Raw genomic sequence first — 24,213 nt, forward strand, 5'->3', positions numbered from 1 at the left:
AAGCTTATGCAGCATCAGCCAAAAAAAAAAAAAAAAAAAAAAAACCCACTTCCACTTCACCCCTCTGTTCGTTCAAAATACCTGTCCAGCTGAGCCTTAAACTTATTTAGGCTATCAACCTCCACCACAAGGGATGGGAGTCTGTTCTACCAACCAACCACCCGCTGGCTAAAGGCAAATTTCCGCACGTCTATCCTACATCTGTCTTTCCTCAATTTGAATTTATGCCCTCTCAGGTGATTTTTCTGAGCTAGAGGAAGAATCCCATCAGCATTGAGCATGCTTAAACCATTCAAGGCTTTATACACCTCTATCAGATCACCTCGCTGGTGCCTAGTCTCCAGACACTGTAATTTGCAAAACTTAAGCCTTTCTTCGTAAGAGCACCCCTCAACACACTAGCAAGACCTTTGTGGATTTATTGGATGACTTTTTTCTATAGCAACATGTTCGAGAGGCAAGAACAGGGAGTAATACTCTTGATCTGATTATCAGCAGTGATTAATTATGCATTATTTATGTGCAGATAAAGGAACCTGCGATCATGGGGTGACAGTGATCACAATGGTTTTTTTTTTGTTAGTGCATCGGCTTCTCTGGCCATATTGCACCTCCCAAGGTGTTTTGCATTTTGTTCTCTGATCCAAGCCCCAGGCAGGATTGAACCCGCGACCTTAGGGTTGCCAGGCAGGCACTTGACCCACCTGGCTAGTCTGGTCGGCGATTACAATGTACTGATGTGGGAATTACTTAAAGATGTAACTACCATCAAGGCTAAAGGGAAGGGCTTTTGCTTTCCTAAAGGTGACTACAGAGGTCTCAGACAATTTTTAAGTTCTGTACAGTGGGATCAACTGATGATGTTACCAATGTTGAAATCTAAATGGGAAGCCTTCAGGGACTTCATTTTGGAGGCTACTGAGCTTTTCATTCCAACTAAGAAATACTGTTCAATGTTTAGGCCTAAATGGATGTCAGATGAATTAATGAGGCGTGGCAGAGAAGAAAAATGTATGGGATGCATTTAAAGTATCAGGTGACACAGAAACCTGTGGCAGGTATAAACTAGTCTGTAATCAAGTCACAATGGAGGTTAGGCAGGTGAAAACAGATTATGAGAAATCTTTGGCAAAGGAAGCAAAGAAAAACAGCAAAGAGTTCTCTACTTATGTAAATTCTAGAAGGAAAGGGATTAATCAGATTGGACCACTTAACATAGATGGGTTAACTATTGTTAACTAACAAGTAGCTGATACACTGAATGAGTATTTTGCATCTACATTCACACATGAGGAGTTATTCAATGAGGGGAGTGCCAGAAGTTTATCAAACACTAGTAGGGAGCTAAGTCATTTCGTAATAACTGTGAGCAAAGTGGAGGAGAATTGTTGAAGTTAAAATAAGGAAGGCACCTGGGGTGGACGGGATCTATCCAGTTATATTAAAGGAGGCAGCAAAGGAAGTAAGCAAACCCTTAGCCATAATTATGAGAGCTTCCTTGGGGAGGTCCTCATGGACTGGAGGTGTATAAATGTAACACCAATTCACAAAGGGGGGGTACAAAAAGTGACACAAGTAACTACAGACCTGTTAGTTTAACTTGTGTTCCAGGGAAAATAATGGAATCGCTGGTTAAAGAAGCATTACAGGATCATCTTGACAAGACTGCAGTAATAGTTAAGACACAGGATGGGTTTGTTAAAGGGAGGTCTTGTCTGACCAATCTGATTGGATTCTATGATGTGGTCACAAAGGAATGAATGCCAAAAATAATTTTGATATCATATACTTGGATTTCAGGAAATCTTTTGGTACTGTTGAACATGAAAGACTGCTGTACAAATTGGAGTGGTATGGCATTAAGGGTAAGTTGCTACAATGGATAAAGGGATGGTTGAGTGGGAGACAACAGAGAGTGGTAATCAATGGACACTGCTCTTCATGGACAAATGTTATTAGTGGAGTTCCTCAGGGTTCAGTGTTGGGCCCATTGTTGTCTTGTATATTCATCAATGATATTGATGAAGGTATATTAGGACTAATGTCCAAGTTTGCAGATGATACAAAGGTTGGCAGGGTTGTTAACAATAGTAAAGATAGTATGCTTCTCCATATGGATCTAGATAAGTTGGGAAAATGGGCCGAGAAGTCACCACTGAAGTTTAACATTGACAAATGCAAAGTACTGCTTATGGATAGCAATAACCCAAGAGAAAAGTACGAACTGTGTGGTACTACACTCAGGAAAGTAGAAAGTGAAAAAGACCTGGGGGTAATTGTGCAGTCAAATATGAAGTTCGCTGAGCAGTGCAGATGGGCTGCCAGGGCAGGTCATGGAGTCTTATCAATGATATATAGGAATTTTGCTCGCAGGGATAGGGAGGTGATTATCCTGTTATACAAGGCAATGGCCAAGTCACATCTAGAGTACTCTGTACAGGTCTGGTGGAGGTCTCATTTTAGGAAGGATATAGAGTGCTTGATCGAGTACAAAGAAGGGCAACAAGATTGGTGAGGGGAACAAAGGGATGCGCTTACCAAGAGTGGCTTAAGTTCTCCGGGCACTGCAAATTGCAGTGCCCAGAGAGTGGGCACCTGAAGGTGATCTGATTGAGGTGTATAAGGCCTTGAATGGGTTGAGCAAGCTGAATGCTGATGGGATTCTTCCTCTTTCTCAGACTAAGAACCTGAGGGGGCACAGTTTCAAATTGAGGAAAGATAGTTGTAGAATAGATGTGAGGAAATTTGCCTTTAGCCAGCAGGTAGTTGTGATTTGTGGAAAAGGCTTCCATCTTTTGTTGTGGAAGCTAATAGCCTAAATAAATTGAAGGCTGAGCTGGACAGGCATTTGGAACGAATGAAAGGGGTGGTTTTTTTTTTGTTTTTTTTGTGTTTTTTGGCTGATGTTGCACATGCTTGCTTTCTTAGTTCATAAGCCTCTAATAATACTAATACTAATTGATGTTTCATTTCCTGCACTAGATCTTTCGTCAACATATCCCATTCCCTTGTGGTGATAAAATCTCCATTTTTCACCACAAGTAACTTTTTTGATTGTTCTAAAAAGTTATAAATTTCACAGACTAACTTCTTTATCAATTTGGGTGGGTCCTGCAATTGTCTCTATGCTTGTTTGTATGAGAAATAGAAGCAATTTGTCTAAACCTTGAACAGACAATGAATGGATCAAAAGAAAGGAGGAAATTTGACTCTTAGTTTCGGATCCTTCCAGGTTGTCATTTTTTTTTTACATTATATTAATGACTATAATAATGAGTCTTTAGACTCATTATTATAGTCATTAAAGTCACTATTATAGTCATTATAGTCACCAAAGACTCATTATTATAGTTCACTTCACACTGCAGATTGAAGATATACGATCATGCAAGATGAGTTGCCAGGCTCCACATTTTTAGCAACATAATTTAAAAGTAGCAATTTAATCTTGAGATGAACTGGTTTGTTTGCTCCCATATATAAACTTTGAATGGGGAATCCAACATGCAATCTTAGAGAGCCTGTATTTTTGATACTGGTGACATTGTACAGGAATACCTCGCATAGCACGGTTAATTCGTGCCAAAAAAAAACCGCACTATGCGAAACCATGCTGTTCGAGGTATTATTAGTATGTATTTTAATGCAATGCGTTCTGACAATTTGATTATATGGGTCAAGTTGCAAAAATATATAAATGTTTGTTTATTATAAATTGATGCACACAAAGTTCTTGCAAAAAAAGAAATTAAAATGATAAAAATGAAAAATACTAGTAAGTACAGTACAAAAGATTTTTTTATTGCAGTATGTACCTACCAAAAGAATATAAGTGAAGTGTGTACTGTATTTTTATTTTGAAAAATAACTGATCAGCTTAGTTTGCACAGTTCTTTTCTTTTTTTATCTGCATACATCTCTTTATAACATCGAATGTCATTTTGCAACGCCTGCCTTACTTTCATACCTCGTTTGATGTTTGGATCTAGAAGAACTCTCAGCACCATTACATTTCTTCTTTCCACTCATATTTGAGTATAAGGGTGTAATGTTTTTAAGAAAATAATTTTTAATAAAAATACGCAGCGAAAAATATTTGTACAGCCTACGCACTGTGAACAACCTCACTGCTCAGAATCTAGTCTGTTTACTAATGTATGAATGCTAGCAGAGTCCGTATATAATGGGAGTTGCGACAACAGTCAGCGTGGCCTTGAATCCATAACGCATTGGCCCAAATGCTGGCATTATAATACATACATACATATCGAATGTATTGGTACGTAATGCAGTTAATTTTTTTTTTCAATTTGTAAACCATGCTATAACGAAACCTGCACTGTTTGAAACCGCACTACGCAAGTTATTCCTGTATTAGGTTTGGCATGTAGAGATGAACACAAACAAAGGTGTCCAGCTTTCACTGAGTTTTGCAGTGTTTGTATATTGAATATAAAAATAATGTTTCAGTTAGGGGTTAGAAGACTGTTCTTTGACATTTTCTTATTGCTGGGTATTCTGTTCATTTTGAAGTTCTTCCCCAAGTTCTTCTTCCATAATATTCATGAGTTCTTATTCAGATATGATCTCTCTTAGGAATAAATTAGAATGGCATGCCACATGACCTAAAAGCTCATTACACTAAATTTATTTTATTTGTTCATTTTATTTTTTGCCTTTTTGTATTGCTTATACAATCCAGCCTTTGTGGATTAGTTTGTACTGTTATTTTAGCTTCTGAAGCCTTTTTGCTCGTGTAGTCCAACCTCTGTGGATTAACTTGTACTGATAATTCAGCTTCTGAAGGGGGGGGGGTCTGGATTTCCTCCAAAGCTAACTGGCTCTTCCACAATGACACCAAGAAGTCAGCTGTTAGTGTGGTCAGTACAATTAGTGAGGAAATATAAAGAAAAGTGACTTTTCTTTCTATGGTTTGTTTACGTCTTATAACAACAGGCTGTATAAATTAGAAAAATCTTATCACTATGGATAACACAGAACATACAGAAGCATTGGTGCACTATAAAATAATATTTTAACACTCAATCACTAGGAATAATGGTGGAAACATGGGGCCTACAGCAACATATAAAGAGTTTTGTAATGTCCAGACAAGGAGAAACTGTAACTGGTTAAGTTACAGTTCCTACCATGTTGGATTTGTGTTACATAAGTGATGATATGAGTCCAAATATAGTATTTAATTAAACAAAATAATATAGTAAAAATAATAATACTATACTCACTATCTACAGATGATGAAATTGAAGTTAAGGCTTCCATACACCATATAGTAAGGTCATCGGTATTCTGTTTAGTGTGCGTTTCAAACAATTTCATCACCGTTTCCTTCAGTATGAATGAGGGGGGGGGGAAATCAGGAAATTAGTGACTAGAATTTCTTTAAAATAAAATCATTCAGATGTTTTTCAACTACAATTATGATACTATTTAAAAGTATGTTTTCCTGATTGATAACATTTAACAAAATGAATTAATATATTAATATCTACTTCTAGAATATTAAATAATACATGCTTACAATGATTTTGAGGACTGGCTAATTGAATCCTTTAAAATTTCATCTATGCAGTGTTGAAAAAAATGATGTTTTCATACAGATTTTCATGAACTGTCATACTTTTTTTTTTTAATCATTATAAGGTTGACAGCGACTGGTAGCTTATTTTTTTAGTGTGATGTCAAACAGAGAACAGCCAGAAATGATCATATAATTGTATTTGTTTTAGAAAGCAGAAAAACTCTGACATATTTGCATCATCACCCATGATATGGCAAAGTGATAAATGTTCTTAGTTATTTGGCAAAAAAATCAAATTATAGTTGTCGGCCATAATTGTGTAAGGTACATTCAATGACTAATGCTTCATTGTGAGCAGAGAGCTGCCATGCATACAATGTGGAGGATCATGTATTATGAGGAGAAAAAAAGGCGAGTGTGAAAAATTCACCCTCTGGCTAGGATTACTTAATTCTGGTTACATGGAACCTGGAGGCCCATAATTGTGCTTCATGTTTAATTTGAAGGAAAGCTTATTATGCATTTGAGCTTGCCAGATTCTTTGTATATTAGATCTGTAGTCAAGATATGGTACCCAACAAGGTTGGATGGGTGTTTGATGACAGTTGACACATTCATTTCCTGGTGTTTCTGGATATGCGTCAGCTTAGTTCTGTGCTATATTAAAGGATGAGTAGAGGAGGAAGTATATTGTAAGGTTAACAACACATGCTACAAGTACATATGTGTTATACATTTTTGACAGACAGATGGAGGATATTTTCTAGGACTAGCTTGATCACATATAGTTCATTTGTATAACTGCATGCAGTGAGAAGTGATACAGTGACAGTGTTATAAGGGAAGATAGCTGCACTCACTCCACTATCTGACTTTGACCCATCAGTACAAATTTTTGTAAAATGCAGATAATATTGTGTGTGTGGGCAATATGCAGTTGTATGTTCAAGGAAACGTTTCTTCTAGTTTAGGAAATAATTGTCACAGGAAGGTGTAATAGAGGACCATGGAGTATTTGAATTGTTTGGTCCTTGGAGGACTTTGTCAAGGTGTATATATTCCAATTGCTGTTAGTGCCTAAAATCTGATAGCAGTAGGCTGAATTGCAGTGGATTTATTTCTATAGGATATGGTAAACTGCGGATCATTAAGTATTGGCCAAATGGGATGGATATGCAGGCTTGCTTCAAATTTTATGTTCATAGTTCAGAAGTAACATTTTCTCCAGATACTAAGTGGAAGTTCATGGGCTTCAATATGAAGGCTTTGTGGTGTTCTTTAAGTGCCTATAGTAATCCTGAGGGAAGCATGCTGAAAAGACACCACTCCCTAGAAGGACCATACAATAGGGCACTGCAGTCAAGGCAAGACCTAATTACAGCTCTATATATAAATGAAGTAAGGTGTAATGATCAGCACCTCATGTTGCAGAAGAAATAATTCGGTGCATGTGTGTGTGTTCATTTTCTGGCAAGTAGACTTTTATGCTTAACTTATTCTAAGAAGTTAAACTTACTATTGAAAATTAGACCTAGAAGACAAATGCTATTTACAACTGAGATAGGATGGTTTGTTAAGCATAGCTCCAGATCACAGATTTTATAACAAATGGAAGGTGCACCTTCCATTTGTTATAAAAGTGTACGATAATAGATTTCTAGTAAGACAGTCGGTATCCGATTTGTGCCATACATAGCTCAATGTTATTAAATGAGATTTGAAACTGCCTCTCAACGATGCTCATATTCTTGAAATGTAAGAAACAGTCACATCATCAGTACAGAGGTGTGAGACTACAGTCTTCAGAATATTTTTGGTCATATAAATTTATTCTTATTCCAAATAAGGTAGCACTGAGAACAGAGCCTTGTGGGACTCCTCTTGTACATAGATTTGAGAGAGGATTGCTGATAGGGAACTTGAAAGGATCTTTCATATGAAATATGGAAAGTGGCTTCTCAGGTCAAGGGAATGGAGATTTCTCAAAAAAAAAAAAATTCCATATGGTGTTAAAAGCTTTCTCTATGTCAAAGCACACCATTACAAAATGTTTGTTTTAGATAAACACATTCCTTTTGTTTGTTTGTTTCAACTTTATAAGATCATGGATGGTTGATTTTTCCTGAAGGCAAATTGATTATCACATATCAGAATTTCTGTACTCAAGATGTCAATGCTGTATCATTTTTTCTAGGGTTTTATTCAAACAGCTGGTAAGAGAAATAGGTCTATAACTGTGAGGAATAGAGCAAATTTTCCCAGGCTTTGAGATTGCTAGTACATAGGAATGATGCCAGAAACTGGAGAAAAAAAGTTCAATAAAGATAAGTGTTTTGTTATCTAAATGTTGGGGCATTACATAATATATTCTGTTAGGAGCAGCACTATTCCTCAAGGTAGTTATGGCTTCTTGCAGTTCAGGCACAGTAAGTGGTTAATTGCAAAGGTGAAGAAGATGTGGTTCTGAAGTTCAGTTTGGATTTTTTATCTAAAGCTTTAATCTTCTGAAGTGATGGATCATGTGCATTCAGTGCAGATAGCTAAGAAAACATGGCCTCTAGGGCTGCTGCTGCTGTTTTTTGATGATGATGATGCACTGCACTTAGGGCAGGGGTCGGCAACCTGCGGCTCTTTGAACATGTAACTGCAGCTCTTTTAACTTTTAGCCCAAATGTACGACAAGCAACGTATTTCCGCGAGCAAATATTTTCGAACATGACTATATTAAAAATAAATCAAGAAACTGTCTGAAAACAATGAGTCTCTCAGCATGTTTAAAGATGAAAATCGCTCAAGAAGTTCAGCAGCAAAAGTCACAATTCATACCTAATTGGATATTTGTTACGTTTTTTTCAGTATCAATAAATAATATTTAAAAAAAATATATTTTTAATAGATAGAACACCTTCCCACTTAATTCCATTTCTTAAAATAACTTCCTACCCCATCCCAGCTTCAGCTAAGGCTCTTCGGATTTTTTATTTTTTTAAAAATTAAATCAAAAATGGCTCTTCACTCAAAAAAGGTTGCCGACCCCCTAGGGCATTCACAGTCTCTGCAAAAGTAGTAAAAGCGAAGATGATAATGGAAGAAATTTGCTATTTAGCTGTTATATTTTTCTCTAGATTATTTTTACATCATCAATTGTGGTTGCAAATCTAAAGGCCTTAATCGGTGAAAAGTTGTCTCAGTCCAAATTTTGCTCCTTCTTGCCCTTGGGATTAGCTTTACCACCTAGGTTTCCTTACCCAACCAAGGGCAACGCCACAAGGCAACCAAGTTAGTTTGTTAGTACTGTTAGAAAAAGAGGCAGAAAGGTATATTTCCTTTCTGTGCCTCTGCATACTTCTTTTAGTACAAAATAGTTACTCTAATATATAAATAAGGAAAAAGGTAGTTGAAACAAAATGATCTATTCATTAAAAATTGTTAGAGATAATGTTCTGAGGAATACACTGAAATCACAATGCAAGATAGTGCTAGTATATAAGCAGATGAACTGTATATACACATTTTCTCTGTAATAATGTTAATCTGTGCATAAAAATCAAAGTAAAATAAAATAATGTTTATTTCTGCATTCTTGAGTTGGTGATAGAAACAATGGAGAAGTCATCAGTAGGAGCAAACTCAAAGTGTTGGGTAGTTCTGCAGAAGTAGAACTGGCTTTGAATCTTGCAATGTGGCCCATCCAGTTATCTGGATAAAGATTTGAATTAATGACACCACGTCTGGAAGAGTATCAGTGATTTGATTTTGGGTTGTGCTAGAGATTTTCCACTGCCTGCGAAGGTACTGCTTGTTATTAATATCCATCTTGTGATTAGATCAACTGCAAGGATTGAATCACATCCATCAAGTGCAGGCCATGGAATATGCTGTGATGTCTCGAGGCACTTACTGGGATCAAGAAAAGTTGGAGAAAATATGACTTTCATCTCCACAGTATTATGGCAATTGAAGGTAGGCAGTCTGTAGAACCAGTTGGCACTTCAAAATCCTTTTCACTGAATATAAGTCTTATAATAACCTGAAGTATGGATCACTGGAAACCATCTGGCAAAACCAAAGACAACAAACTCCTTCAGATTAAACTGGATTTTCAGCCTTGGCCATCTAGGTTCTGCTCGAACCGAAAAGAAAAAGTCATGCTTACAAGACTTCAAATAAGACATACACACCTTACTCACTTTTATCTTCTTTCTTCCTCAGATCCACCTTTCTGTCTGAACTGCCATGCTCAAGTAACAGTCCAGCATATCATAGTTGACTGCCCTCTCTATAATGGGAAACCACATTCTTATCAAGGCATGCAGCCCAAATCACTCCTACTTTGCAACAAATTTTAGATAACAGGTCTGACATTAATGAAGTTTTCACTTTTCTAAAAAAAAAAGATAAAATGATATGACAGAATATAGTGTTTAAATCCCACGAAATACACATCTCACTTTTAATAAAACCTGATCTCCTAACATTGTTTGGTGCATAATGGCCTTTAGCTGCCGTTGCGTTAAATGTCCAACAACAACAACATAGGGAGTAAAAGAAGTAATTCCATTGGGTCCTGATCTGATTTGAAGGATGTTGCTTACAGAATCTTCACTCTGCAAATGTCCGAACATTGATTCAGATCAAGAGGATTAGCACCTTTAGTTGGCTCCTCATTGATAATTGTAAAATTTAATGGGCAGAGATTGTTTGTTAGCCTCTGAAGGAGAGGGCATAGATGGGGTGGAAAGTTAAAATTGCCACAGAGAAGGTGAGTAGCAGAGGGGTGCGATTTACTCATTATCCAGCCGGATAATGAGTCATCAAAGTCACGAGTACTGCTTTATAAAATAAGGAGTTGCTAGATATTATGTGAACAAATTTCAGGTTGGGATCTTTGACAAAGATGGCTGCATTCTTGAGTGTGAGCCGAAAAAAAAATGGTGGCAGACTGACCATGAACTTTAACGAATCACATTTCCTGCTCTGCTGTGTGGACAGTAGATGGAAAGTACAGAAAAAAACTGCAGAAAAGGATCATTCCTAGTCAAACAGAAACAGACAGGTGGTAGCAGTGTTTTAGTATGGGGGATGTATTCTCCAAAATCTCATGGCATCCTCATACTTCTAGACCACACTGTGAATGCTAAAAACCACCGACCTACTGTGACTGATTAGGTACAACCCCCCCCCCCCCCGTAGCAACTGTCTTCCTGGATGGCACATGTGCCAAACATGAAAGTGGTAGTATCCAGGTGCCTCCATGGCTGCCGAATTCTTTGGATTTGAGTCACATAGAACATTTCAAGGATTACAAGGATTGATAGATTCAGCATTTGGATTCTCCACCACAGACTACCAGAGATCTACAGAACACAATGTTGTATCATGTTGCATTCTGTCAACATGGTACAGCATACCCTCCTGCAATTTTCAGAGGCGCCTTAGAGAATCATGCCTCACTGTATGGTGGTACTGGCAGCAAGAGTAGAGCATACCCACTATTAGGTAGCTGGTCATAATACTATATAACATCTAGTAATGACTGATGGATTGGTTTAAGTTACTTTATTAAAATAAATAAAAAAATAAATAAATAGATATATACATAAATAAAGTACTAAAACAGATAAAAAAGCAATAAAATAAATATAAGTAAAAAGTAATAAAATAGAAACTTTCAGGGCGACGTGTCCCTACATCAGATAGTCACAGTGTACTGAGTGTGAGTGTGTGTGTGTAGAGATACATACACTGGGTAAAATAACAAGATGACTGGGCACGATCGTAAATCACGACTTCAATGCTGGTATAGGAGTATTATGCATGCATAAGGAATGCCAGTGCTCATCGCACTATAGTATGGGCAATTCCATAATGGGGTGTATGTGAACTCCCCTATTGCAATTTATAGTACTGTTACAGCTGAGTATGTGGAGTTCCTCAAGCCACGAGCGCTTTTGGTAATTATGTGAATAGTCGATGGTTTCAATGTCACGTCAGGGTTCAAGGTTATGCTGCTTGACCCAACAATGTTCAGCAACAGCAAAGCATTCAAAGTTAGCGGTGGGGAGAGCCACCTCATGCTCTGAGATATGATCTTTTAATCTCCTGGCAATCCTGCAATCTGGATACGTAATATGGTAAATAGAAAGTAAAAATATGGTGAATAAAATGTAAAAAAAAAAAGGAGGAATAGGTGTTTTCACTCTGGAAATAATGGAATCCAATTTCCTACCAGGAAATTGCGCACACCTTATACCTTAAACAGCAGGAGCGTAAAATTCTAGTGAGATGTACTCAGATAATAAGGAATGTAGGCAATAGAGATAATCTCATTATCGTGGGGAGGATTTGATCGAGTGACAATATGATGAGCTTGCAATTCACACCTATCCAGAACACCAGCAATTAGAAAGCTCCATTCTTACCTTAGAACACTCCACTTGCTTATCACTTGCTTAGGAAAGGCAAGCATGAATGCCTTATGCCAGGAATCCGGAACCTGCTCTTCTTAAAATATTCTGTTATATAGAAAGAACAGTTGGTCCATGGATTTTGCAGACAGATACTTTATCATATCATAATGGATAAGATCTGGTCCAGCAGCATTTGCCTTGGAAAGAGTTAGAGCTGTTTTTAACTCTTCCGTGATGAATGGCCCATTATAAGGATAAGATTTTTTTGATTTAAAGTTAATTGGCTGCTTTTCAAGTTTGTCTTTCCAGACCGGAAATTCTGGGGAGTAAGATGTTGACGAGATGGCAGAAAAGGTCTCTCCAAGTGCGTTGGCTATTGCAGTTGGGTTCACAATAACACATCCATTACATTCCAGGACCGATGAAGGGTGCAATGTATATTTACTCTTCATTTTCTGGATTTTGTCCCAGATAGCTTTATTGCTGGTAGACTGGGTAATAGTAGATGTAAAGCGGATCTAGGATTCCTTTTGGCTCTGACGAAGAATATATCGTGACGTGCTTTTCTGCATGCACGTTTGAAGGCTAAAAGATTGACTGTGGTAGGATATCATTGGAAAATACCCCAAGCTTTATTTTGTGCCTTTTTTGCTGCTGTGAATTCAGGATTCCACCAAGGTTTTGGAAATGGTGGGAACCAGCTAGATGTTTTTGGAATTGTAGCTGCAGCTGCATGGACAATGCTTTCTGTGATGTATGCCACTGCATCATTGATAGGCTCCTGGCTGACTGCACTGATGTTAAGGTCTACCAGGTGTTGAAAGGTATTCCAGTCATCTTGATCAATCTTCCATTGTGGTAACCTAAAAGGTGGGCACGGCCTCCCTTTAGGTAAGTTGTTATCACGGCGAAGTGATCGCTTCCATAAAGGTTCTCCTCTACCTCCCAGGTGAGTCAAGGAATAAGAGAGAGGTTCCATCTCCGGTTCTGTCCTTTCGGACAATAATAGTGTTACGAAGGGAAGGGTTTTCATTTGCCTTCAGATATGTCTCTTGTATGCAAAAGCAAACTGGCTCATGCTTTTGCAAGAAAGCCTTGATGTCATCATTGTTTCGCCAGAATCCACGACAGTTCCATTGTAAGAATTTAACCATTATTTTGGCTTGGTGGGTCCATCAAGCGGCTTCCAAGGTGCTGAGGGCTTACTTTTGTCAGTCTTCTTGGCTTTATCTTTCCTGGGTAAGTACGGGCGCTGTACTTACCCAGCAAAGAGCTCCAAGACTGAATCTTCTTGTAACTCCTTCTCCACGACATCCATGTTTTCTTGGGTACTAGGGGATACTTTCAACTTTGTTAGTCTTTTCTTTGGAAGTTGCTTTTGGAGCATCAGAAGGTATCGATATAGGAGTGGCAGCTGATTGGTCTTTCTGTGCAGGTTTTTGTGGGCTTAAGAGATAACGTGCGACGGGAGTGAATGACCCTTTTGGAGGAATGGTCATTTCTGTCTGAGTTCCGATGGAACATCTCCCTGCTACCTTCTGGGCGTAGGTGGGTTTGGTGATATTTAGAGGTTTCACCACTTTCCTTGCCTTCTGGTATGATATATTTAGCTCTGCCTTCAGATGTTGGATTTCTTTTTCTTCTTTCCACCTCTGGCATGCTCGTGAGTAGGCTGGATGTTCTCCCTCGCAGTTAATGCAGGTGGGTTTTGTGGCTGAACATGCTGTTGTTTCGTGGTCTTTTGCACAACATCGAGCACATGCAAGGACTCCACAGCAGGCCATTTGAGAATGTCCATATTTCTGTAAAGGGTTTGGAACGTATGGACGTTGATATAGCCAGCTTTAATCTCATCAGGAGATTTACGTGAGTTAAAAGTCAGATTATGTTTCTAGTTTTAACAAGTTTCCCATCTCTATGCACATTAATTCTCTTCATGGCAATAACTCCCTGTGGTTTCAGTTCTGAGCAGATTTCCTCCTCGGTAACATCGAGAAGGTCCCACTCCGAAATTACACCTCTCGATGAATTGAGTGTTCCATGTGGTGTCACTGTTATGGGTACTCCTCCGATTGATGTTGCTTGGAGTAGCTGCTCAGATTGCCTGTCAGTTTTAGTTTAAATTAAGAGGTCACCAAAACAGAGCCTCTTAACTGATTTGGGTGAACCTGCTAATCCATCTAACCCTTTCTGTATAAAGAAGGGTGACATTTTGCCAATCAGTTTTTCGCTTGTGGAATGTATAATTAAAAACCTTGGAACAGGCCCTGATGATATTTCAGTTCACTGCCTCTTTGTAGCAATAATGCTATCTGTGTCTTCGTCTATATTTTCAGACAGGGACTGGGTTGGGGCCCCTGAAGAAGTAATTTTATCAGGATTCATGGTTTTAAAATGGTTCAGTGCCCGGGCTCCCCACCCACCACTGAGCCCAAAGGGATGCCCCACTACGCGGCATGCAATAAATGCGCTCGGGAGTGTAACATCAGGGCTACCCAAACACTATACCTGCGCCGCCACCAGCCTGAATCCTGTCCCTCGGACCATGAGGGAAAGGGCATGGCATTGACATGGTTGACCCTTGCAGGCGAACCTACTAGCTGATTGATCGTAGCCGAGCCTTCCAGGACCACCTGTCTTGTCAAAGCAGGGGCCAAAGTGGTGTATGGCAAACACACCGGATTCCATTGATGTTAGCTTGGAACTTAGGATGTGGGCGTTGGATCCCAGTGATGCTAGTCTAGAAGTCCAGTAGCGTCACTGGGGGGTCCTCTCACCACGTATAGGTGCCCACATCGAGGGGACCAGAAACTGAGGGCAATACAAATGTCATGTGTAAAGCGAGGTCCTGTCCTTCAAGGTAGCATACCTATCTAAAAGTTGCCTTGCACAAGCAACAGCCTGCTGCACAGGAAGATCACATCAAAGGAAACCATGACCTTCCCTCAGAAATGATAAATACCTTATTAATATGTAAACAGTGCACACTGCTAGATACAGCATGGTCAGTTCTCCCAACAAGGGGTGCTAACAACCTGGCGATACATTTGGAAAGTTCATATGTAGGCATGTTACAATAGAAAACAATAGGCCACAAGGAAATACCAGGTTTATGGATCTTCGGGAGTCCATAAAATTGAGGGAACTGGCAACCTGTCACATGGAATTTCCAAGAAACTTTTTTTTGGAATCTTGTTAGAAAGAAATCTGGCATACACAAACTTATTCACTTTGGATTCCAAATTCTCCAATACACCTAATTCTGTTTTTACACGATAGATACGTTCCTGAAAAATACGTGTAAAAAAAATTCGTGTAAAAAAAGACATTGTATTTATGGAAGAAAAGAAGATTGGTTCCGAATCTAAAAAAATCAGTAAAAATAATTAAAAAAAACACATAAAATATTCGTTTTAAGCTTATTAATTTATTTCAACAAAATACACATGTAATAATATGTAATTAAAATGTACTAAAATAAATTTGTATGCATATGAAATGAAAAAAAATTCTTCATGAACAAAAAAAATCTGTTTTACACATAACAAGATTTTATTCATTTTCACTTTCTGATAATAAACGGCGCATACGTTTGCGTACGACTGGAATATCACTGCCATCACTAGAAATGTTGTGGACATCGTCTTCTTCCTCTATTAATGAAATTCTTTCTGTGATCTCTTCAGCAAAATCAGCACGAGTCTCCTCTGGTGCTGATGTTTCACCGGTTTTACGAACGAATTCAGTTATTAATCGTTGTGTTCGTGTTTTGGTTAGGCCGTTATATAATTCTCTGTAAGAGGCTGTCAACAACTTCAGTTCACGTTGAAACTTCCCAGAGCGTTACTCATTAGGGTCATGTTTGACAAAATGATTACCTAATTTTCTGGCCAGTTCCAGACCTTCTTTTATTAAATATGCATTTAGAACAGGATCATTTTCTTCATTATCACTACGTTCTGTGGGATAAGGAGTCCCAAGGACAACCTCTAATATTTCATCTTCGCTTAGGGCTTTGTCGGTTAACAATTCATCAATATCTTCAAACGATAGATCATCGAATCCTTCTCCACCAATTTTGTGTGCCATTGTAATGATGTTGGGAAATTCGGTCGTATTAGGGATGATGGGATCTTTGCTTTTTACACATTGTGGCCAAACCGCTTTCCAACACGCATTTAAAGTTGCTGGTTTTAATTCAGTTAACGCTAATCCAACTTGATTGATACAATCCATAATTGAGAATTTCTTCCACACATCAATGACTTAGTGTTTCATCATTCAGTTTGTCCAAAATGTGTTGGAATGTTTGTTTTACGTAGTATGTTTTAATTGTCGCAATTATACCTTGGTCTAGCGGTTGTATCAAAGATGTAGTATTAGGTGGCAGAAATAAAATTTGTACGTTTGGGTGTTCCAAGACAGGATGGCCGGGTGCATTGTCAAGAATCAGAAGAACTTTAAATTCGAGACCTTTCAAATTCATATAACATCTGACTTCTGGGACGAAACATTTGTTGAACCATTCTGTAAAAATAGTAGTGGTCACCCAGGCCTTCTTGTTTGCCATCCAGTGAACAGGCAGTTTATTGATATCTACACCTTTCATTGAACGTGGGTTTAGGGCTCGATTTACCAGCAGTGGTTTCAACATACGATCTCCTGAAGCGTTGGAGGAAAATAATAAGGTCACACGATCCTTAGCTACCTTAAAACCACCAGCAGTTTTCTGCGATTTGGCTACATACGTTCTGTTCGGCATTCGTTTCCAGAAGAAACCAGTTTCATCTGCATTCCACACTTGATCAGGAGTGTATCCTCCATCTTCAATAATTTTTGCAAGTTCCTGCGGGAATACTTTAGCAGCCGATTCATCTGCAGATGCAGTTTCATCTTTAATTTTTATATTATGAAGAGCATTCCTTTTAAGAAACCCTGTCATCCAACCTGTACTCGCAGAAAATTCATACTTTCTGTTTAACTGAGATGAAGTGCTTGGCTCCTTTTCTTTAATCTGTCTGTAAATTCTTAGTGCTGTTTGCTTGATGGCATTTCCATCTACTGGTACTCTTTTTTGTGACTGATCTTCTATCCATATTACCAGGGCCTTTTCCATTTTTTCCTTGACAATATCTCTTGTATATGATGATGAATTAACACTTACTTTTGTTCCAGAACATACCGACTTCTTAATTGCAGCTTCATTTTTCTTAATAGTTCTTACGGTAGCTTCATGTACACCAAAATGCTTTCATGAAATGTCATGAAACGTAGCCCCTTGTCCAGTTGCAAGACGATCTAAAATTTGAATTTTAAGTTCCAAAGAAACCGCTTTCCTTTTCATTTTGGTAATAGGCGAATTATTCGACATTATATAAGGGCTTCCGAAACATATCTCAGTTATAATTAATAAAAAAAGGTATGAAAATTTTGTAAACTTACAATTTATTGACTATCGGCAAAATTAATAAATTTATATGTGCACAAATTTCACTAAAGATTCTTTCACTTTGAAATAGAGCTTACTACTACATGTCTGCCGAAGATACAATGCACGAATACCGTAGATGTGCACCGAATCCAATAAAAACGTTGATGATTCATAGATACCTAGACGTACACATTGGTAAGCAAAAGCACGCGTTTCAAAACGCATACACTAGCTGTTATCCAATCTATTGGTGCGTGTAATATAGAAATGATACTAATATGCCACAAATAAAAAAATTTTTCTTAAAATTTAGGCAAAAAAAAATTTATAGAAATCGTGTTAAATCAAAATGACTCGCGTAAAAAGAGAATGAAATATTTATTTTGAATTCGTGTTAAACCAAATTCGTGTAAAAAAAGTTTGTGCAAAAACAGAATTAGGTGTACTATGATGGGAGAATCCTGTATGGGTTCATAGATTCACGATATTGCAAGAGAGAGAGAGAGAGAGAGAGAGAGAGAGAGAGAGAGAGAGAGAGAGAGAGAGAGAGAGACTTGCATATATAATCAGATTTTTCCATAACAGTGGTGCGCTGGCCTTTATCGGCGGGTAAGATTACAACACTATCATCTTTGCATAAGGAGGTAAGGGCTTCCCTGTTGATAACATCTAAGATTGGTAAGAGCAGGTTGAACATGTTGTGAGATGGAAGCAGTTCTAGAGTGAATTTAAACTGCAGCCTCTTCAGGTAATTGGTCAGGTGACACTTACACTCCCATAGCCAGTTGAGTTATAGGAGTTTCTCGAGGGAGGATGGAAAATTTCATGCCATAAGTTAGGAGCCCAGTTTGTTCCGTAGATAATTGCTTGCTGCTTAAATTCATAATCATCTGTGAATTTATCCTCATGCCCAACCCGTGAGCATTTCTAATAGCATATGCAATTAGAAATGCTCACGAAATATTCATATGCAAAGCATTTTGTTGATACAAACGATAAACCTCTGTCTCACCTATGGCTTGAGAACAAAAAACATGAACAATAATAGAAAAAAGTGGAGGGAGAAACCAAACCTCTTAACTCCTGCATGAGTCTGGCTTTATTAATGCTAACTCTCTTGATATTTGATGCACACTGCCAATCCAAATTCCCAAAGTTCTCAAACCAAAATTAAAGTACGCACATCTCATATGATCACAAGAAAAAAGGCTACTTGTATCTAAATCCTCTAGGAATGATGTAGTGGGCTTTGCAGTGATGTGCAAAACATAAATGCTATCTGTTGCAAGCTTCTGCAAACTAATAGTAACACCACACCATACACATAAGGGCAGATGAACATTAGAAAACAGGACTTGAGCGTCGGGTTGCATATCACTATATAATTTTGAGTAATGACTGACAGACTGGTTTAACCCCAGGGGCTCACATCTGGTGAGTATGGGCTTGGTGCACCCAGGGTCCTGAGCTGGATATCATCATTTTTCTCTTTCTTAGTGATTCCCTCCTACTTCTGGCACACACACACACACACACACACACACACACACACACACACACACACACACACACGGTAACTCGGAAATTCTTTTTGGCTGGTGCAGCATAAGCCTGGCTTCCTTGCACTATATGGCTAGTAATAATAATAATAATAAGTTAAGTTTTATTAAAATAAAAAAAGATATACACATAAAGTACTAAAACAGATATAAAATAAAAGCGTTTAAATATATATATATGTAAAAACAATAAAATAAAAGCTTTTTGGGCGAGATGTGCCACCATCAGCTAGTCGATGTATGGTGTGCTGAGTACATACATACATTGGGTAAAATAACAGAAGACAACTGGGCATGATCAGAAATCACAACTCTGGTAACACAATATTATGCAAGAGTAAGGAACGGCAGCGCTCATCACACTGTAGTATGGCAAACTCCATAATTGGGTGTATGTGAACTCCCCTACTGCAATTAATAGTACTATTACAGCTGACTATGTGGAGTGCCCCACGCCATAAGCACCGGCGGTAATCACATGAATAGTCGACAGTTAGCATTAGCATTAGTAGAGGCATTTGATGCAAGAAAGCAAGCTTATGCAGCATCAGCCAAAAAAAAAAAAAAAAAAAAAAGTAACATAAATAAATAAAAATAAAATTCTACCCCTTGAGCCCTGCACAATCTTTCCAGGGCCGAATTGATTGACAGGGCTCTCATCATATACTCCCTCCTATCGTGTCTGGGCAGAATTGCAGACACTTTCAATTTCAACCCTAATTCACGGCTTTTTTTCATCAGTGACCTGTACTTGTCAAGTAATTCCGCCGGTCTCCTACTCTTAATGTCATTAGTGCCAACGTGTACAACTATATCACCTTTTGTGCCCTTAAAAGATGATATCCGCTCTACAACGTCATCAACTTTTGCCCCTGGCAGACATACCCTGGTCCCCACGCCATAAGCACCGGCGGTAATCACATGAATAGTCGACAGTTAGCATTAGCATTAGCATTAGTAGAGGCATTTGATGCAAGAAAGCAAGCTTATGCAGCATCAGCCAAAAAAAAAAAAAAAAAAAGTAACATAAATAAATAAAAATAACCACTTCCACTTCACCCCTCTGTTCGTTCGAAATACCTGTCCAGCTGATAAAAGCTGACTATGTGGAGTGCCCCACGCCATAAGCACCGGCGGTAATCACATGAATAGTCGACAGTTTCAATGCTGTGTCGGGGATCAACGTTACGCTGCTTGACCCAATAACTGGGATTCGGTCAGGAAAAGCACGTGGGGATTTGCAGACCATAACTGGAAATGGACATCACTGAGATTAGAACTGAGGCCAAATATATTTGTGAAATGAACAAGGAAGTGTTTGGGAAGTTTAGATCTTTTCACAGATAAGTTTGTTCATTATTTTGACAATTAACGGTGTATTCAGTAGTAAGGAAAGATGGGGAGGACATGCTACAGGAAGTATTGAAATTTTTGGATATGGCATACACATGACAAGAATATACCCAGTTGCTTGACATAACATGACCTTTTATCAGTAAATTGATAGATCCTCTTCATCTCTCATTTATTTTTTTTAAAATTCTACTTTCTTCATCCGCCTTCTTTGCCGGTACATTAATTAGAACCTTCTTTTGCATGTGTGTTAAACATGACCTTAATAAATGTCATTGATGACAGCATTATTATTATTATGTTAATGAAACTTTATTTTATATGGTGATCAGTATATATTTTTTAAAAACAATTTAGGTACAGTCAGTTCTGCTGTAACGTGCATTTTAACACGCGAATTTGCTCCAACGCACCTGATGTATTTGGGAACAATGCGAGTACAACACATCATGTTAGCTCATATGCGATTCCGTCTGCGAGTAACACCCAGTGAACACAACACCCGGCACCAAGATGAAGAAGATTATTATCACCTGTGCAGCAATACATACAAGATTACAAAGCTTAAAAATGTCAAAAGTCAAATGTGTGACAGCTATATTTCCCATTTACTGTAGTTGTATTGGTTGAAGATACACTGTTGTCATTCGCTGTATTCACAAGATAACACATGATATTGTAGGCCGACTCATGTTTTCAGGAGCTCACATTTTTCTGTTCAAACAGAAATTTCGTGAGGTGTGATAGTGTAAGCAGAGGAGCACATTTCTGGAGGTCACTACTCTAAAACAGTATAAACAATTTGCAGTTCCTGGTTTACTGCACTTTTCTGTTAGTATGTCTGTGCGAGTAGCACAGTGGTATCATCACTGTGGGGAAAAGGCCTAGGTTCGAATTCCATCGATGACGCAAGGAACTTTAATGGACTTTTTTCACTCCGTGGCTGAGTTAGTTGGTCTAAGGTGTAGATAGCAAGATTCCCCCCCCCCAAAAAAACTGCGTTTTTCATCCAGCAAAACAGACAAATTGATGATAGAACACACAATTAACAGACATAACACACACAGCACGGCATATAAATTTAAATATTCGGGCAGCCATTTAATATAATAGTTTTTTGGTTTATTTATTTATTTTTTTCCTGTTAGTGCAATCTAATTATAAACGGGTAGTAAATGCGATCTTATTGCATTTGCGATAATACCGATCTGAAATTCTATGGGTTTTTACGTTATTATAGTGAAATGTGTTTCCCCTTCCATGAAATCTTCAATCATATAAAAAACATAAATAAATTTTCAGAATCTTCTCTTCATTCCTATTTTTTAAGCTTAGTAAACTTGTTACTCCGTATCTCATTTGTGTAATTTGTGCATGCTGTGTTCGTTGTTACTGATTGCTTATTTTTTTACTGTTCTAAATTTTACAGTCCAAAAGGGGGAGGGAAAAATTCAGTGAACAGAAATATTAATTAGTATGCATATACTACAGTATTAAGCTATGTACATAATCTCTGAACAATACAGGGTATCTTGTCAAGATAAAGTGCTATATTTACTGTAATTTTATTTATTTATTAGAAATTTAAGATGTTTAAACCTGTGTTAGCAATTTTATTGGGTTTATAACTTTTTTTACTGTTTTGTTTACCAAACTGAACATATATATATATATATATATATATATATATATATATTTTTTTTTTTAGTGCTCTGCCCCTATCCCTATTTTTCCCATAAGCCCTGTTGTTTTTAATGCATGAAATACTATAATGCAGAGATTTTTTGGAACACATGTACCACATTAAAGCAGAACTGATTGTACTCAATATGTATTTAGTTTAATGATACAGCATCTAAAAATAAAATATAAAACAAAATCAACCAGAAATTGTAAAATTAAAGTAATAACTAGAATATAAACAGATATTTTGCAAGTCGTAAATAAGCGACAAGAAGTGGCATTATAAGCCATCATTGGGGGATTATTATCTAGCAACCTCCCCCAGTGCGTGGTAAGTTTTTTTATCTATTGCCATACTTTTAATGTAGGTTGCTGAACATTTTTCGATACAGTAAGTCCCCAACTTATGTAGCTTCGGACTTATGTTACGTTATTTATATTTTTTTATATGACTGAAGATTTCAGTGAAGGGCACACACATTTCACCATAATAATGTAAAAATCCACAGAATTCCAGCTAACAGTATTATTGCAAATGCAATAAGATATAGTTTACTACTCATTTATAATAGATTGCACTAACAGAAAAGCCCAGTAATCCGGAAAGTGCACATTGTTTTTGTTTTATGGCAGTGACCTCCAGAAATGAGCTTTAATGTGAACTCATGTGGGGTGATAATACTGAGTTTTCGCCTTAATCCTGTGAAGTTCTTTCCAGAAAATTTAATTTTGACTGCTATCATGGTGCCGACTAAGAGTGACAGCATACTAGTAAATCTACCAAGAAAAGGAAAGCGATCGAGTTGGATCAAAAAATTAAAAATAATAAGGATATATGAAAATGGCCAAACATTAACAACTATCGCGTGAAAGTCAGATTTGTCAGTCGCAACGATGAGCACAATAATAAAGTAGAAAGACAGAATACGAGACGCGGTGAAGCAATTGGCACCAATGAAGTTAAGTATAATAACCAAGGCTATGAAATACAAATCAGTTTTTACAGTACAATAAAATGCATTTTATTGTACTGTAAAAAATTGTACTGTAAAGTAGCCACTCTGACTACTTCACCGCTGTGCCCAGATAAAGTTTTTAATTGAACTAATTAAAAATATATAACTATTTTTCTTCATTCTTCTGAGGATATGTATTTTGTAATTTTGGTATATCACAGTAGCAATATTTTATTAATCATTTCCAAGTTAGTTACGTAAAACATGACCTATGTAAGAAGTCCTGGAATATATCTCTTAGGTATGTCAGGGACTTACTGTATTTTTAGATTAACCAGGAAATCGATTATCCAGAAACTTTTTTTTTTTTACCATATATCCTGGAAAATTGAGAGTCTACTATAGTTTTATTTTTTATTTTTTTCCATTTTTGTTAACAGCTTACAGAAATGGCTGGAGGTGCCCAAAAATCAAATGTAGTTCAGAAAGAGTGCAGGTTTCCAAATAACATTTGCTTCACAAACACTATGAGGTGGGGATGGGTGATTAAAAATCAATGTTCTCTACTAGAATATATTCCTGAAATATGAAAAATACATGCCAAACTAGAAGGGAGGTTTTCCGGCTTATAGTGCTTTTAAGCTGGTCCCCATACAAAGCCTGTAAAAGCAGTTTACCATGTGTGTATGCGTGTGCGCAGTAAACTTAGTGAATATTAAGAACAAACAACTAAACTTATTTACATTTGTAAACATTTATAATCACTATCTTGTTCTTTCATCCAATTTTGAAAGTGGAATTTAAACTGCATGGATAATGCAATGGTCTTAATTCTTATGGCAAAACAAACTTCGCTTTGTGATGCGCTGCCCTAGAACAGCACTATTTTCAACCAACAGTTTTATCTATATTATGAATTTAAAAATTCTGATTTTATAGACTGCATGGCAGCTCAAACAGAACTTAACTGTTTTATTTATATGTTATCACTAGCGACCACCGTTTGAGGGACCAGTTGCTCTGAAACAGGCTGTCAAAACAGTCTCATCTTTTAAACAAAGAAACAATTAATCTTTAGAAAAGATTAATTGGCCCTCTGTTTGAAAGTAGTGCAAAATCATAGTGAGAATTAAGAACATTGCATTATCTGTGCACTTTAAATCTGGCTGGTCAAAAAACAGACTGAAGGATGTGACCACCCTGAAGCATCTTATAAAGACAGAAATATCACTCATTTTTGTTTTAATTCTTAAAGAGAAATGCAGTCACTGATATGAGT

General features: G+C 37.4%; 1 protein-coding gene across 9 annotated transcripts in view; it reads right to left on the bottom strand.

Moving 5' to 3' along the window:
* Gyf (GIGYF family protein Gyf) overlaps positions 1 to 24,213 on the bottom strand; it is a 915,224-nt gene that overhangs the window by 98,872 nt on the left and 792,139 nt on the right. For all 9 annotated transcript variants that reach the window (XM_090381591.1, XM_090381590.1, XM_090381592.1 and 6 more), the window contains one exon: positions 5,247 to 5,349. In XM_090381591.1, coding sequence (XP_090237717.1) covers positions 5,247 to 5,349 — 103 coding nt within the window. The remainder of the gene's footprint in view (positions 1 to 5,246; positions 5,350 to 24,213) is intronic.

Source organism: Mastigoproctus giganteus, chromosome 9 (assembly GCF_048544385.1).
Source record: "Mastigoproctus giganteus isolate SK-2022 chromosome 9, ASM4854438v1, whole genome shotgun sequence".
In the NCBI taxonomy this organism is placed as follows: Eukaryota; Metazoa; Arthropoda; class Arachnida; order Uropygi; family Thelyphonidae; genus Mastigoproctus; species Mastigoproctus giganteus.